The sequence below is a fragment of the Muscardinus avellanarius genome (assembly GCF_963383645.1).
Source record: "Muscardinus avellanarius genome assembly, chromosome: 14".
Lineage (NCBI taxonomy): Eukaryota > Metazoa > Chordata > Mammalia > Rodentia > Gliridae > Muscardinus > Muscardinus avellanarius.
This window is the reverse complement of record NC_137800.1, coordinates 6,803,808-6,819,737: the sequence shown is the minus strand read 5'-3', so window position 1 is coordinate 6,819,737 and position 15,930 is coordinate 6,803,808. Positions and strand designations below refer to the sequence as shown.

The following is a 15,930-nucleotide window of genomic DNA, read 5'->3' as shown; positions in this document are numbered from 1 at the left end:
TTGAATATGTCCTCTTGAAGTTCATGTGCTGGAATCTTACTCCTCAAACTTATATGTTAATGGTATATGGAGATGAAGCTTTGGGGAAGTAATTAGGATTAAGTGAGGTCATGAAAGTAGGGCCCCTGTGGGGTCCTGGGTGGCTTTATAAGGAAAGGAAGGAGACCTGAGCTGGTGCACCGGATCTGTGCTCATCTCTGATGCTCTCCACCATATTCAGATGCAGCTAGAAGGCCCTCATCAGATACTAGCGCCATGCTCTTGGACTGGCCCGCCTCTCAAACTGTGAGCTAAAGACACTTCTTTACAAATTACCCCATCTCAAGTATTTTGTTATGGCAAGAGAAAGACAATGAAGTCATTGCCTTTTGTGTCCTAGACTTTGAGAGAGAGACACCTGATGTCCATGTAAGTGGGACTGGAAAGGGACCAGAAACCATTCTCTACATGAGAAAATAAAATAAAAAGAGACAGAGATGCTCCAACAGGGGAGGCATGGATGTGGTCCCTTGTGGGGAGAAGAGAGAAGAGAGGTTGTCACACAGATCAGCAGCCCAGGGCCAGGGCTCTAGCCTTCCCACCCTGTGGGCCAGCACGGGGAAGCTCTGCCTTCCAAGGAGGAGAGGCCAGGCATGCAGCAGGAGCTGAGGCTTCCTGGGGGACGCTCTTCATCCCCACTCAGGGAAGAAAGAAGAGCTGGCAGCTGAAGAGAAAGGCGCGGGCATTTTAGCTTAATGGGAGCAGAAAAAAAGGGAACGAACACTCGCTTTCCTGGGTCGCTGGGATGCTGTCAGTTGAGCTCTCGCTAGAAAAAGAAGCGAGTGTGTCGCTCAAGTGCAAGCCAGTGGAAGGCTTTTGATGTGAACGAAGCTGGCAGGGGAGCCAGGGAAGGAGAAAGCTGCAGGAGGCTGACACCACACACAGGCAGAGAGCTCCCTGACTGTGTCTTAGACTCCCCGGGTGCTGGGGGGCTTACACGCAGGGCTTAATATTTGCTCCCACTTCTCCGCCTTAGTAACAATGTTTGTCTGGGCATACATTGGGCCCTGGGTATCTGCAGCTATTGATGGCTCGGAGTGGGGGTGGGGAACCCCCCAGGGCAGAGCATGGCATTTGGGGGGGTCCGCGACACACCTCACTCCCATCTCAACTGCCCGCCCTGGCTGGGGGCCGACAAGCAGGAGAGCCTTTGTGAGTGGCTGCCTTGCTCTGTGACCTTGGGCCACTTCCATTCCTCGCGTGTTTTGTGGGCCGTGTTAGACAGGAGGAGTGGGCTCGAGGGCCTCTGTGGGTGTCATCTCCCCAGCTCCACTCACGGGTCTCTGAGCTCCTGCAAAGTGTCTCTTAAGAGAACAGATCAGCCCCTGCCTTGATCACTTCTGCCCTATAGGGACCAGGTCCTCGAATGTGTCCCCTGAGTAGGGCTGGTGTTACCCCACCAGCTGCCCCATTTTGGAGTCTTAGGTCACTCCACCTCAAGATTTGGCCTTAGCCCAAGCCCTGATCCCATCCAGAGATTTCTAGTCTTACACCCTAGCTGAATTAAGGGGGTACACGTGGCTCTGAGGATGCCAAGGCTTTTCTATGATAGTCATCAGGGGAGCCCTGGCTCCTCAGAGCCAGAAGAATCTAAGAAGACCCAAGAAATGCCTGCCATATTGGAAATGTGGGGCCCTGGTTTCAATACCAAACCTCTCACTAATTAGTGAGTCTCCTTGGACAAATGTCTTGGAAAAGTGTTAGACAACATAATATCTAAAATCCCAGGCCCTAGCACAAAGATTCTGCTCTTTCACACACAGGGAGGCAGACGGGCAGGCAGCCTTAGAAGAGGCTGGACTCTGGTTGGCTCTCAGGAACCTCACGGCCCTCAGAGTTTTCAAGGCCAAAATGGTGGCGGGTGCTCAGGTATCACCACTTATCCAACCGTTTCTCCAGAGCTGGTGGTTCTTCAGTCTTTGTGTCTAGACAAGGCCTTTCAGTTTCTGGGCCTAGAAAAGAAACCATCTCCAAGGAGCACCAGGAAAAATGATGTGATTTGTGCATCAGCAGGGGTGTCCTGGGGAGCTGGGGGGTCCCCAGTGTCAGGTCCATCCCTTCCCTTTCTGGTCCCCCAACCCTTGAGTTCTATAGCAAGACAGCAAGGCTTCTCCCTGAGCACCCAGAAGAGGTGGCTCAGGCAAGACACTCTTAAAGACTGAGGACATGTTCAAAGTGCCAGGCTACGGCAGAGACTCAGGGTCCAAGAGGCAGAAGCATCATTTCCTGACCGGGCCATTTGTGATCGTCCTGGGGTCCACACACGTGCACGCTGGTCCTGACAGGGGCACGTGCACATCCGTCTCCCCTACTTCCCACCCCCGTGACCAGTCCGCAAAGGACGCACACAGCTGTCTCTTCAAGGCTCAGCACAGCTGACCTGGGGGCCTGGCCACTTAGGCAAAAGCCCTGTTTCCACTTACAAGCCTTGTCACATTGTGCCCAGTATTTCCCCTCTGTAGACTCAGTTTCATCATCCAGAGAATGGCTGCGCTGGGACGTCAGTGACCTCATTCAGCCATGTCGACCTCTCAGATTAGACCCCCTAGACTCAGTTGAGCTCCCCAGAGTGTTAGCACTGCTGGCAACACTGCCACCATCACCACCACCCTCCCTGACGTGCCTGCGTCCTGGCCACCCAGAGCCACTCCGCGTCTGCCTCCAGGCTCTCTTGGGCCTCTGCCCAGCCTTCTCCTCTAAGCAAACTCCTACTTACCCATCAGGACCCAGATTGAATGTCACCAGAAGTTATTCACCTGCCCTGTGCTCCCAGAGCATCTAAAATATGTCTATTACCACATTCTAAAATGTAGAGGCCAGGCCCTAAACTGAAGGGTGGGTGTCTCTGCAGTTGTGTTCCCTATTTCTCTGGCCCGTGGCAGGATAAGAGAGAGGCTCCTCAGAGTGGGCTTGGCCAGAAAGAGCAGACTCACCCTGGCACCATGGGGGTGCAGCAAGTCCCCATCCTGACCTCCTGTAAAGTCTGGGAGATATTAGGTCCTGATCGGTCCCTGAGACCCACCCTGTAGGCCCAGTTCAAATCCAGCGTGCCCAGTTAGAAGCTGCCACCTTTCCATCACTGCCCATGTCGGCACGCTGCGTCCTGTGTCTCCTCTTCAGATCACCTCCAGTCTACTCAGGGCTTGGTTTCCCAACTCTCAATCCTTACAACCTCACGCCTTGACCACCCAGTGGCCCCCAGTGGTGATCCTGGCTCAGCCTGCCTTTGTCTCTGTATGTGAAAGGGTGGCTTTTTTGAGGCAGACGTCAGTGCACGGCTTTTATATATTCTCCTCCTTGTACACGATGTAGGCCCAAGCTTGGGGCCCTGGAGGTCCTTCCTCCTGGCCTTCCCTTTAGCTCCACTCCCTCTCTCCAGTCACCACCAAGTTCCAGTCGTGTCATGTCCTTCAGCTTTCTGGCACAGATTTTCCTACCTCAGGGCCTTTGAACATGCTATTCCCATGGCCTGGAAGGCCGTTTCTGCTTCTCCTTCCTCCTTGTTTACACTCAGCCTCCATGGCAGCCCTCTGGAGTGGCTTTCTCTGAGCCCTACCTCCTCCGCCTCAGCACCATGTTTGTTTGTATTAAAATGCTTTGTACATCATGTCTGTCTGACTGTCTTGTGGAAGATTCACCAGGGTGCGGGTGTGGCTGCTATGTTTCCTAACGTTCCTCTGCACATGGGTGCCTGGCTTAATACACCCTTGTGGAATGACCGATTGTATCGTGTGCCCGCAACATGGTAGACATAATGGAGCTTTGCGTGTCGCTCAGTCAACCTTCATAACAGTCCTACAAGGTGTTATTATTCCCACCTTGTGGATGAAGAAACAGGAAGTTACCCTGACCCGAGTCATGAAGTCAGACTGTGGCCAAGCTGGAAGCTGCTCACAGCTCTGCCGGCCTTTCCCACCTTGCCAGGCAGCCTCGGGCTCGCCACAGTGGGGGTACGGCATGTCAGAATGGCGGGCTCTCTTTATATCTTTATTTTATCTTTACTTAAACTTTCAAGACATCAGATTTAAGAAGACTGCAGAAATGCCCAAAAGATTCTAGTGTAATATTTCATCATTATTAATATCACTATTATTTCACCTGCGTTCATAGGTATGGGAACACTAGAAAAACCCCATGTTCTTGCAGGCTGAGCACTGTTCTGTGAGCCCAGGGACTGGGGAGTAGCAGAGTGTGGAGAGATGGCGGGGGCGGGAGGTGCCAAGATCGATGGGAACTTGACTAGCAAAGCAATAGCCCCAGGGAGCTCTCCGACCGTCTACAGCACTAACGGTGGAGGGTGGCTAGGAGCCATCACAAACCCACCAAAGAGAGGCCAATCCACTGCAGATCTCACTAGCAAAGCCTGGAGGTGGGAGCCCAGGAGCCCAGGAGGCCCACTGGCCAGGGAGAGCAGGGGCAGAAGCTGGGCCCCTCTGCCCAGATGCCTTGCTGCCAGGTCATGGATGCCCCTGCAAGCCTCTGGAGTCAGGGCTGAGTCCCCTTAGCAAGTTCTCTGCTCAAATCCTAGCCAAGAAACTCACCACCTCCCAAGACAGGCTTCCATTGCTGGATGGGATATCAATGTCGAACTGATAATAGTCTCCCTGCCCCTCAGGACGACTGTTCTTCCCCATGAAATCTCACATGCTGGGAGTCACCTCTCCCAAGTCTTCCCAGACTAAACACCTACGCCCCAAGGAGTCACCTTTGCTGGGCCCGTCTCGTCCTAGATCCTGCCCCCAGCATACGCTCTGCGGCTCAGCCTGGCACTTGGAGACTGGACTGGCCATGCAGCCTGACCGTGCAACTGCTTCTCTGGCAGCCGAGGCGCCCTAAATCCTTTCTGCTGCTGCAGGCCTTGATGTCTGCCCTGTGCCGGGCTCCTTGGAGAACACCCAGGCAGCAGGGGCTCTTCAGAGGATGGCTAGTAGCTGGCGTGGGCTCCTCCATCTGGAGGACTTCCACGTGAACTCCAATGTAAGCTTGAAGCAAGAGCGCCACAGTTTTAAGTGTCCCCGACCACGAGAGATGCGTACCATGACTGCATCCTCGGCTATCTCCAGACCTAAGCTCCCCCATCCCGAGATGTGCCGGCACTGGGTCTCAGGCCACAGCACCCCAGGAAAGGGCCAGCCCACCTGACTGGGAGACTCGGAGCTGTCCAGCCCTGCTGGGGGTCCTCTGCTGCCCCGAGATACACTAGGTACCTCCATTCTGCACTGCTCACCAAAACAGTGTCTTGGGGAGGCTGAGCAGGCCCGCATGCACATGGGTGTTGGGGAAACACCGGTTACTCTTGTCTGCCATGTAGGCTAGGTCAGCTTTGCTTGGGGACTTGACGGCCCGGGGAATAAGGGCCAGGCCCGAGATGCCCTGCGGTCCCATGCGGGAGGTGGGGCCTGGTGGAGGGCGTGGCCGGGCGGAGGGCGTGGCCGGGGCGGAGGGCGTGGCCGGGCGGGGGTGGGCACTCACAGGGCAGCGTCTCAGCGTGGTTCTTCTGGATCATTATGCAGAGCTGTAGCACCAGTTGGGGGGCGCTCTCCAGGAAGGTCTCCAGGAGGCGCAGCATGTTGACATCTGCATACTCGTACATCATAGCCCAGTAGAAGCGTCGCTGGTGTTCCTTCTGCCGCTGGCTCTGAATCCCCAAGTACATGGTGCGGATATACCTGCCGGACGACAGGGGACAGAACACAGAAGCGTGGGTGAGGGCTGCAGAAAGACTCTGGCCTTCCCCCTAAAAACAAAAGCCCCCCCCCGCCCTCCCGCCCTCCCGCCCCCATGGGGAGGCTTGGCGGGGGCTCTGTGGTCTCCCACCCGAGGTCATGGGTCATGAGCCAGGCGTGGGGCATGCCCTCCGGCTCCAGGCACCTGCCATGTGCTCCTCTGGAAGATGGGAGGGTGGGGCCGGATGGTTGCCTAGGGCCAGCTGGAGTGAGTGGGCTTCCTCGGGTTCAGGATCACAGGGGGAATGTCCCAGCAAGACTGTCACCATTGCTGCTCTGGGCGGGATGGAAATTAATTTTATGGACCTTCCCCTAAGTGTCACTCTCTGGCTGGTGTGCGTAGGCAGGTCCAGTGCTCTTAAATGACAGACAGGGACCAGCTAGAGCCCTAAAAAGTCACGGCACGCTCACAGGCTGGCAGAACAAGAAAGAGGTGGCCTCAGGCCCCTGTGCACCAAGGCCTGTGAGTTCCCCTCTATGCCAGGGAGACCCAGAGCCTGAAAGGGAGGTTCCACCCCCGCAGCCACGAAGCCACTGAGCCCTCTCAGGATGGCGCCATGGCGAAGAGTGAGGGGTAAAGAAAGCGCCAATAGGTAAAAAGCATGGGTTCCAGCCGGGCGTGGTGGCACACTTGTAATCAGCACTTGGGAGGCTGAGACAGGAGGATCGCGGTTGGCGGCCAGCCTCAGCTACTTAGTGAGGCCCTCTGCAACTCAGGCTCCTGTTTCAAAATAAAGACTAAAAAATAGGGCTGGGTGTGTAGTTCAGAGGCAGCATCCCCGTGGGTTCCATCCCCAGTACCACCAAAAAAAACCATGGGCTCTCGGGTGAACCCATAAACTGAGGGACCTTGAACTAGCAATTCCAGCTGTGTGCCCGCTCCCCTTTTTAATGAGGGCGCCTCCTGGGGGGATGGGCAATTAGCGAGATAATACGCTTAGCGAGCCTCCTCTCTGGGTGAGTCTCATTTTTACCAGAATTTTCTGTAGCTGTGTCTCCAGGGCCCAAGTAAGCGGAGAGTCTAAGTGCCATCTAAACCCACCAGTGGCCCCTGAGGCAAGGCCAGGGTCAGGGGTGTGGGTGGGATGGGCCCCAAAGGAAGAATCCAAGAATATGGCTCTGTGGGCCCAGTTAGGACCAGCAGCAAGAGCCATAAGCCAGGCCCACGCAGAGCCTGCTTCCCCACTCGGCAAGCAGTGATGACCCATTTCCCCTCATGGCCAATGGATAGAATGTGAGCCCCTGGGAAGGAGTGTTCTGTACACATTACTGAGCCTTCCAGAACACCTGCCTGGATCAGAGATGGGGTGCTTGGCTGACACCTCAGCTGTCCTGAAGCGTTTCCAAGTGCCCGCTTGGGGCTTCTAGATGGTCCTCTGTCCCCCTCACCGCCGCCTCCCCCCTTGCCTGCATCGACACGGGGCCTCCTCGCCGGTCTACGCCTGCACTCCTGCCCCATAACAACCCCTTTCACACGCAACCCAAGTGCTCTTTGGAGATCCTCAGGGTGACGCTGCCACCCCATCCACAGCCTCCTGTCCTGCTTAGAATAACTCAAAGCCCTCCTCATGGCCAGGGACGGCCACCGCTCCAGCCTCACCTCGGTCCCCTCGCCCCTTTCTCTTCTGTCTCTCTGCCTCTCGCCAGAGCCTGGAAGCACCCTGAGAGCAGAGACCTCGCTGGTGATTCACTGCCACATCCAAGACAAGACCCAGAACACGGCAAGGTGCGCAGAAGGCGTTTGCCAAGGGAGCGGTCCACGGAAGGATGCCTGTCCCCTGCTCCAGCGCCGAGGAGTCCAGACAGGACAGCACCGCCACATGTCAGAGGTGGATCCCGCATGCACGGGCAGAGAATTTGCACAATACAGCACAAGGTGGGTCCCTGAGAGGGGCCTGTGTCCCCACGGGAGCAGTAGGGACTGATGCCACAGAAGCATGAAGCCAAGACCCGACAGCCTCCACTTGGGATGGAATTTCAAACTGTGACGCTATGCTCCGCCCCGGCTGTGAGCCCTGAGCCGCACTCCAGGGGCTAATCCATACTAGACCCGCGACAGACGAGCGCTGCGGGCCCCTCAAGGGCACCCCAGGACACGCGTCACTGAGCCACAGGTGTGGCCTCCCATCAGTGTGCTAGCAGCAGTGATACCCCTGTGATATCTGGGGCGTAGGGACAGGCCATTCTCGCTAAACTCCTAAGGGACTTTGGGGAGGCTTGGGTCACTCTCTGTCTTGAAGCCCTGGAGCCAGGTACCCACCAACACCTCATTTCTCTCCAGACACATCTGGAGTGAGCGGGGACACACCCCTGCTGAGAACTAAAGCGGGGTGCACTGGAGTGGCAAGATCAGCAGGTAGGGACACAGGGGCAGCTCAGGAGTGCCGGCTCCCCTCCCTGAGCACCGGTGGAGGCGTGGGCGTGCCCGCAGGGGTATGGGTCTGCTTATCACCCTTGGCAAGTGGGGACCTGAGGCTCTGAGGTGATGCAAAGCGCTGAATTCTGGTCCTGTTTATGTTTGGACACTTGCTGGCAGCGGCATTTCCCATCAGTTGTGTCTGTCTGTCTGTCTGTCTGTCTCTCTGCCCTTGTTTGTGAATCCACAGCAACAGGGGACCAGAGGAGAGGCTCAGGAAGAGGGAGACTGGTTCTGGATCTGTAAAGCTAGGTGGGGAGACGGAGACAGAAACAGAGACAGAGAGAAGAGAGGTAGGAGGGGATTGAAGGAGGAGGGGAGAAGGTGAGGAGGGGTGTTCGTTTGGGGCTGAGGGCTTCCTGGGCAGGTGATGGCTGATGGCAGTAGCGGGAGGGGAGGTCCTATAAAGAGCCATTCACTTGTGAGGGAGTGGGGAGTTGGCCCCTGAGCGACAGATGCAGAAGGAGGGACTGACGGGCATGGCTGCAGCTTGGAAGGCGGAACCGTAGAGGATGAGGTGCACTGGTTGAGCTTCTGAGGTTCTGTATCTGTAGCTAGAATAGCCGGGTGCCTGGGGCAGCCATGATGCTGTGGGTGTCACCAAGACAAGTAACCTCCGATCCCAAACTCAGCTGTATCCACAGGCTGTGAGCCATGGACACATACCAGGGACCAGACCACAAATCTACATTCTTCCAAGGAAACACTCAGACCACAGACTCTGCCTCTCCCACCTAACAAGTGGCTCAGCTGCTGAATGAATGATTTTGTGGCAGAATTCTACCTATCCATCTAGATCCCAAGGTAATGTCAACACTCAGGTCTACCCACCTCTGCCCTGCCGGAGCACCGACGCCCCTCCATCCTCCGTTTTCTCTAAGGCACAAGCTCTGTGCCCACAAGGCCATGGCCAAGGAAGACAGTGAGCCCACCGCACACTGATCGGACTTGAAGCCCTCCAGGAGAAGCCAAGCTGAATCTCTTCCATGAGAGAAACTGGTGGCCCACCCAGCTGGTCTGCAGACAGAGGCCAGGCAGGGTGCACCAGGATCACCTCAGGAATCAAGCTCGGACGACATACTTTGCGGCCACCAGCCCAGCATCCTCTGCCCACGGATAAGAGCTGAGTCAGGGGCCAGCTGAGGATTCCCCCGTGGATGCCAGGCCCCAGAGCCAGGCCCCCACCACCCCTGCACTCTCTTCCTCTGCCCTTCAGTCCTGGGGTCCCCTGCAGGCAACAGCAGGTGCCGGCTCGAAGTAAAAATAGACCAGGACGCGGAGCCCGGCATTCACAGCGAGCTTTATAGGTGGGATTTCAGGGTCCAGAACAAGCTCCTTCTCAATCAGTCAACCAGGGTCAGAGTGCATGTGGGTATGGGGGGTCTGACCCCCCGATCTTGCCGGTCCCCCCAGACACATGCAAAGCTGTGGTCCTACCTCTCCTGAACTTCTCTAGAGCACGTTCTCTCCCCCAGTCTACGGAGCTATCCAGAAAAAAAGCAGCTGGGCGGGCTGAGGCACAGAGCCTCTCCTCTGAACGCCGGCACTGGCACTCTCCTCTCCCTCCATCTCGATTTCCCACACGTAGCACCCAGAGTTGGTCTGGGTGACCTCTGAGGTGGCCCTGCCAGCTGCCTCTTGCTGGTCTCCAATTCCCTGTGCAGACCGTTATGGCTGTGGCCACACGGTGGCGCCAGACCCCAAGCATGGCGGGAAGGATGCTCCACACCGGTGATCTCATACCTAAAGGCCCGTGCCTCCTATGCGACAACGTGGGCTGTAGGGGCCATGGGTGAGGCTGTGGTGCCAGCTCAGATGTGCGGGTCCTAAGGGGGGCACCACATCTGCAGGAGACACCATGGCTGCCCTGCCTCTGCACTCCCGTGTTCTCTTCTTCTGAAGGTTCCAGAAAGCTTACCTCCCGCAACAAGGTGGCTCTGGAGGGAAGACGCCCAACCTCTCCTTCTGGATCTGCATCTGGCGTCACCTCTGGTCACGCCACCTCTCCCCTAAAAGCACCGGATTGTGCAGCGCACAGGTGTAAATGTAGACAGACCAAATGTCTGTCATGGAGTGAGGACCCAGGGAAGCTGGGCCGGCCCGTGGCCAGCGGCGTGCGACCTTGAGCAGGTCGCTTCCAGGGGCTGGGCCCTGATGTCCACCCCTCACAAGACGGGCAGGCTGGGGGCTTCCTCAGCTCCCACCAGCCTTGTATCATTCCATCCTTCCAGTGACTGGTATTAAAGAGCAAAAAATATAGCCCTCATTTCTTTTCAAGTAATAAGGCCTGGTGTTTGTAGGGCACTCATATGTGCCAGACACCACCCTGAGCATTTTGCATTAAAGAATTCATGGCATTACCTTAATGCTGAGGACAAGCCTAGGAGGAGGCTCAATACTGACCACATTTTACAGATGACACAGGAAGCACTGGAGCCTTTGCTCCTCAGTTTACCAGCTATGCAAGTGGCCGAACAGAGCTTCAGGCCTGGCGCCCTTGCTATACACTTATTGGGAAGATCATGTGTCCTGGCTTTCTGGACTTCAGTCTAACCTGTTCCTCTCACAATGGTGGAGGAGCAGAGTCTGCCCAAAGCACCTGGGGTCCCTTCCAGCCCTGCCACACACGGCCACTTTATGGAACATCTCCTGACTTCTCTAAGCCCTAGCTTTCCTCATCTATAAAATGCACAGTCCAGAGTAGGAACCCAGGGCGTGGTCCCCTCAGAGGGCCGCTGAGGCCTTTGAGAAGGGGTGGGAGGGCAGCCCCACTATTGGACTCCTGCTCCTCAGCGCTCTCCTCCTTCTCCCCCTCGGCCCACCATGCTCACGTTCTCCCCTCCTTTATAAGCATAAAATTGCTTGAAGCTCTTTCTACCTGCTTCCAGAAGGCTCTGTTTCTCTGAGCACATTTTCATTTTTCTACCAGCACTTTCAGGAAAAATAGTTGTCATCTTTTTTTGTGTTGGCTCATCTGGGCTCAGAGTGGCTGAGTGATTTCTCCAAAGTCAGCCACACAGCCAGTCACGGTTCAGGCAAGTCAGACTCTAAGTCCTGCCCAGACTGTGTCGTTCCCCTGGAAGTTAGCCAGGACTCTGCCCAAGACTGGATGAAATGGAAAGTCAGTGATTTCTACCAGGGCAGGAGGCTGAAGAGGTTCGCCTCGCTGGGCCCAGTCCCTGGCTGATACTCACGACCTTCTCAGAAGTGGCATTTTGAAACCTCTGATTGTGGGAACATACCACCTTCAAAGTCCCAACGAGGGCTGACCTGAAGCTTAGAGAACCGCTCTTGAAGAAAAATAGTAAATTCTACCAAGAACTTAAAAATATAAACAGCACCGGCTCTGTACATTCTTCTCCAGAAAACAAAAAAAAAGGAAAGAATACTTCTCATTCATTTTATGAGGCCAACATTGTTCTGATAATAATGCCAAACAAACTGGGTACCACCACCACCAACAAACTACAGACAATATCAAAACAGAGATGCATAAACAAAGGGGCAAAAACCCCCAACAAAATATTAGCAAATTAAATTCAATAGCATGTAGAAAGAATGACACACCAGAGCCACTGGGATTTATCTTAGAAATGTAAGGCTGATTATATATTAAAAATCAATGTAATCTATGATATTGATAACAAGAACCACACATCACATCAGTTGATATAGTAAAAGCAGTTAATGAGATTGAACAGCCATTCATGACAAAATGCTCAGCAAACCAACCATGGAAGGGAACTTCCTGATCCTGATATAGATATTTACAGAAATCCACAGATACTATCACACTTAATGATGAAAGACTGAGAGGAATAAGGCTATGACATTCTTTCACCACTCTTATTCAGCATCATACTGGAAGGCCTAGCCAAGACAGGAAGTCAAGGAAAAGAAATACATAAAGTACATACATACTACAAAGGCAGAGGCAAAACTCTAATTATAAATGACATTACTGCCTAGAATGAAAATCCTAAGTCAGATAAAAAAATTTATCACATCTCACACTGCAAGGTCATCATATAAAAATCAATTGCATTTCTATGCACTGTAAATACACAATTAAAATTAAAATTTAAAAGTATATGCCATTCAAATTTTCCCCAAAAAATGAAATTCTTAGATATAAATCTAATATAGCATACAATATTTGTATACTGAAGCTACAAAATCCTAATAAAGGAAAGAAAAGAAAAACTGATAGAGGCTTACCATGTTCATGGATGTGAAGATGCAATATGGTTAAGATGACAATTGCTCTAAAGTTTATCTATAGATTCAATATAATTCCAATAAAAATTCTAGCAGGATTTTTTTTGTAAATATAGACAAACAGATTCTGAAATTTAAATGGAAAGGCAAAGGAACTAGAATAGCCAAAGTAACTCTAGGGGGAAAAAGAATAAATTTGAAGAACTTACAGGATTTGATTTTATGACTTACTATAAAGTAGTTAAGATAGTGTGATATTGGCAAAAAAAGAGAAACATGGATCAGTGGGATGGGACAGAGTTCAGAAACACCATACAAATATGGCCAATTGATGTTTTCACAAAGTTGTAAAGACAATTTAATGGAGAAAAGAAAGTCCTCCCAATGCTGTAGAAACAATTAGTCATCGATAGGCAGCAACTAACTTAAAGGGTAGCCTAGGCTAAATTGTAAAATGATAACACTCTTAAAAGAAAACATAGAGGCAAATCTTTGTGATCTTGCATTTGATAGAGTTACTATCCATGTCAGCAAAATCATGACCCATAAAAGTAAAAGCTGATGAATTAAATTTCATTAAAAACAACAACCTTTTTCTCTGTCAATGCATTGTTGAGGGGCTGTGGCTCCCTGCATGCCCTGGCACAGCGGCGCTGCACCCCAGCTGCACAGGAAGCACTTCTGAGAGGCCTCGGGGTCTGCGTGGTTGTTCATGTGGCCAGGGTGAGCTGCAGCCTCAGGGCAGGGTGTGGTTCACCGTGCACCTTTCTGGGTAGGCCTGTCCCTGCGCGGCTCCATGGCCTGTCCCCTGTCTGGCTTTAGAACTGGGTTGTGCGTGTTCCTCAATGAATGAGGGGTGGACTCTGAGAAGCCCACCTCTATTTTTTTTTCTTGATACTGGGGATTGAACCCAGGGACATTCTACCTTGAAGTTACCTCCAGAACTCCTCCCCCTCTTTTGAGACAGGATCTCCCTAAATTGTTGAGGCTGTCCTTGAACCTGTGAGCCTCCTGTCTCAGCCTCCAAGTACCGGGATTACAAGATTAATTCCATTTTAAGTTGAAAGTACAGTAAGTCCAGAATGCTTTTGTGAGACTGGGGTATGACTTGATAGTAGAGCATGTGTGAGACCCTGTGTTCAATCCCCAGTACCACACACGCACACACACACACACACACACACACACACACACACACACACACACGTTAGATACACCTAACCCAGGGACCCTCGTGTTTACGACAGGCGGAGTTCTTTCTCCTGTCATCATGTGGCTGGCTTCTGCTGCCCGGCCTCATGAGAGAGGATGCTACTGCATAGCACCAGCCTGGGGAAAGACACACACTCAAAATTCCCAGTACAGTTTCCACTGAGTACAGACTGTTTTTGCACTATTAGAAGGTCGACGCATTGTAAGCTGGACCCCCTTAAGTCCAGACAAGTTTGTACTTAAGTTTGTGGTAAAAGGAAGAAGGAAAGGAATGGAGGGGAGGAGAGGAAATAGAGACAAGAGGAAGGAAGGGAGGAGACACGGAGAGCAAGAAAGCAAGAAGAGAAAGGAGGGAGAGGCGAGAGGAGAAGCATGAAAAGCAGAAATAAAAGAAATGGGCTGGACTCCGACAGCAAGCTGCCGACAGCACTGGGCCCACCTTGCTCCTCTGCCCGGGCCCTGGTGGCCATGTAGCCTGGCTCAGGGAGCACAGCTATCACTGCTAAAAGGCTATGGCTTTCTCTCCAGAGCTTGTGGGCCAGTCAGGAGGGATGCAAGACCCCAGGATGTCACTAGACATCTGTGGGTGTAGACTGGGGGGAGACCATGACAGGCCCTTAACTCCACCTGTGACCCCCCAAGTGGCAGAGCAGGTCTTTCTGAATCTCTGTCCATCCCCACATCCCCCAAACAGAGCCCCAGCCCTTCAAGAGACCCCAAGTGCTCTGGAAGGCCTCAGATGCAGAACCACCTGCTGAGTAGGGACATGGGCGCAGGAATCGGGGAGATGGTGTAATGCCCGCAATAATGAAGTCATAACCAAGGGCAGCAGTCGTAGCCAAGGCCGTAGTCCCGGTTAGGAGCATGCGGCACATGGCTCTATCTGCACTAACTCCACAGGGCCGGCAGATGGGGAATCTGGGGCCAAAGACTGGCTGAGATCACCCAGCTGGCGTTGGTGACCCTGGTGCTCCTGTGCTGCTGAGGATCTGTGACTCTGGGTTAAGATCTCTCTCTCAACAGGACTCCAAGCCCCAGAGGCAGCCCCCAGCCCTAGCAGCATCCAGCTCACAGGAAGACCCTGCAGGACATCTGCTGATGGGTGGCTCCAGTGCCGGCCTCCAGACCTCAGAGCCCACGGTCTGCAAGGCCACGTGGCCTGGCCACTGCTTGGGCTATTGAGGAGGCTGGAGGGGCTGGGCCAGGCTGCTGGGCTTCCTGGGAGGTCTCCTCCTTGGCCTGGCCACTGAGTCAGCAGGATCTTGAATGGTATTCCCTGGAAACCCCCGGGGTCACTAAGGAGGCCCCTGAGCCCCAAGGTCACGGCAACCTGTGGGCCAGTGATGACTTACCCAGGCCTGTCCAGGGCTGCCTCCACCACGCACCCAGGCCTGGGGCCGCACTGGGACCCCCCCCATGGCCAAGCACTGTTCAGGCTCTTTCCAGAAAGACTAGGAAAAGCGGACCTCAGAGGCAGGATCAGACTGTTCTCTGAAGTTAATAAAAGTCATCCACCTGCAGCACTCTTTGCTGGGTTAACAAGGCCTTTGTACTTGAATCGATTTGAATTCAAGTAGCCATGCCTTGGGGGCCGCCCATGGCATCTTTACCCTCACCCTGGGTGGGTACTGCATGCACACACTGTCTTCCACACACACATACATACACCTGCACCCAGAAAACCGCCCACACTCCATGCAGACACACCACACGCTGACCTGCACCACTGCACTCACAACACACACACACACACACACACACACACACACACACACTACAATGCAAAACCTTCATATACCCACGTGATCACTCTACACAGACGTGCACACACAGAATACCAGATATATGTCTGTGTGACACACACCCGCATCCCCTCCTATGCAGACCCCTGTAGACACACAGTCTCATCTGCACAGCTCTGCCTCCACAACCAATCTGAATTACTGGGAGGGGGAGATCTCTGTTCCTTTTCCACCTTCCAGGGCCGGCCACTTGCTCCTGGCCATTCGCTATCACCATGGCCTCCATAGGAAGATGGGCAGACACAGAGGAAGAACCCGAAGCCACCAGGCCTTTCTTGTACTGTAGAACACTGAGGAAGAGCAGGGACCTGCTAATTACTGGTCTAATGAGAAGGGAGAGGGCCTCCAGACTCCATGACAGCTGCCCAGTTATTAGCCAGGCCACGCTCGCTGCCGCCAAAGCACCCCTCCCAGAGCTTGCTAGCACCCCAGCTTGGCAAGTCTCCCCTGCCCCCAGGTGACACGATTCCACTTCCTCTCACCCCCACTGGGCTGATCTGGGAGCCCCGCCTTGCCC

The 15,930-nt window shown here is 53.7% G+C and overlaps 1 protein-coding gene across 1 annotated transcript in view; it reads right to left on the bottom strand.

The window, feature by feature from the left end:
* XKR6 (XK related 6) overlaps positions 1–15,930 on the bottom strand; it is a gene marked incomplete at both ends in the record, with an annotated part of 234,654 nt that overhangs the window by 17,303 nt on the left and 201,421 nt on the right. Inside the window, one exon of the mRNA XM_080710778.1 lies at positions 5,512–5,708. Coding sequence (XP_080566904.1) covers positions 5,512–5,708 — 197 coding nt within the window. The remainder of the gene's footprint in view (positions 1–5,511; positions 5,709–15,930) is intronic.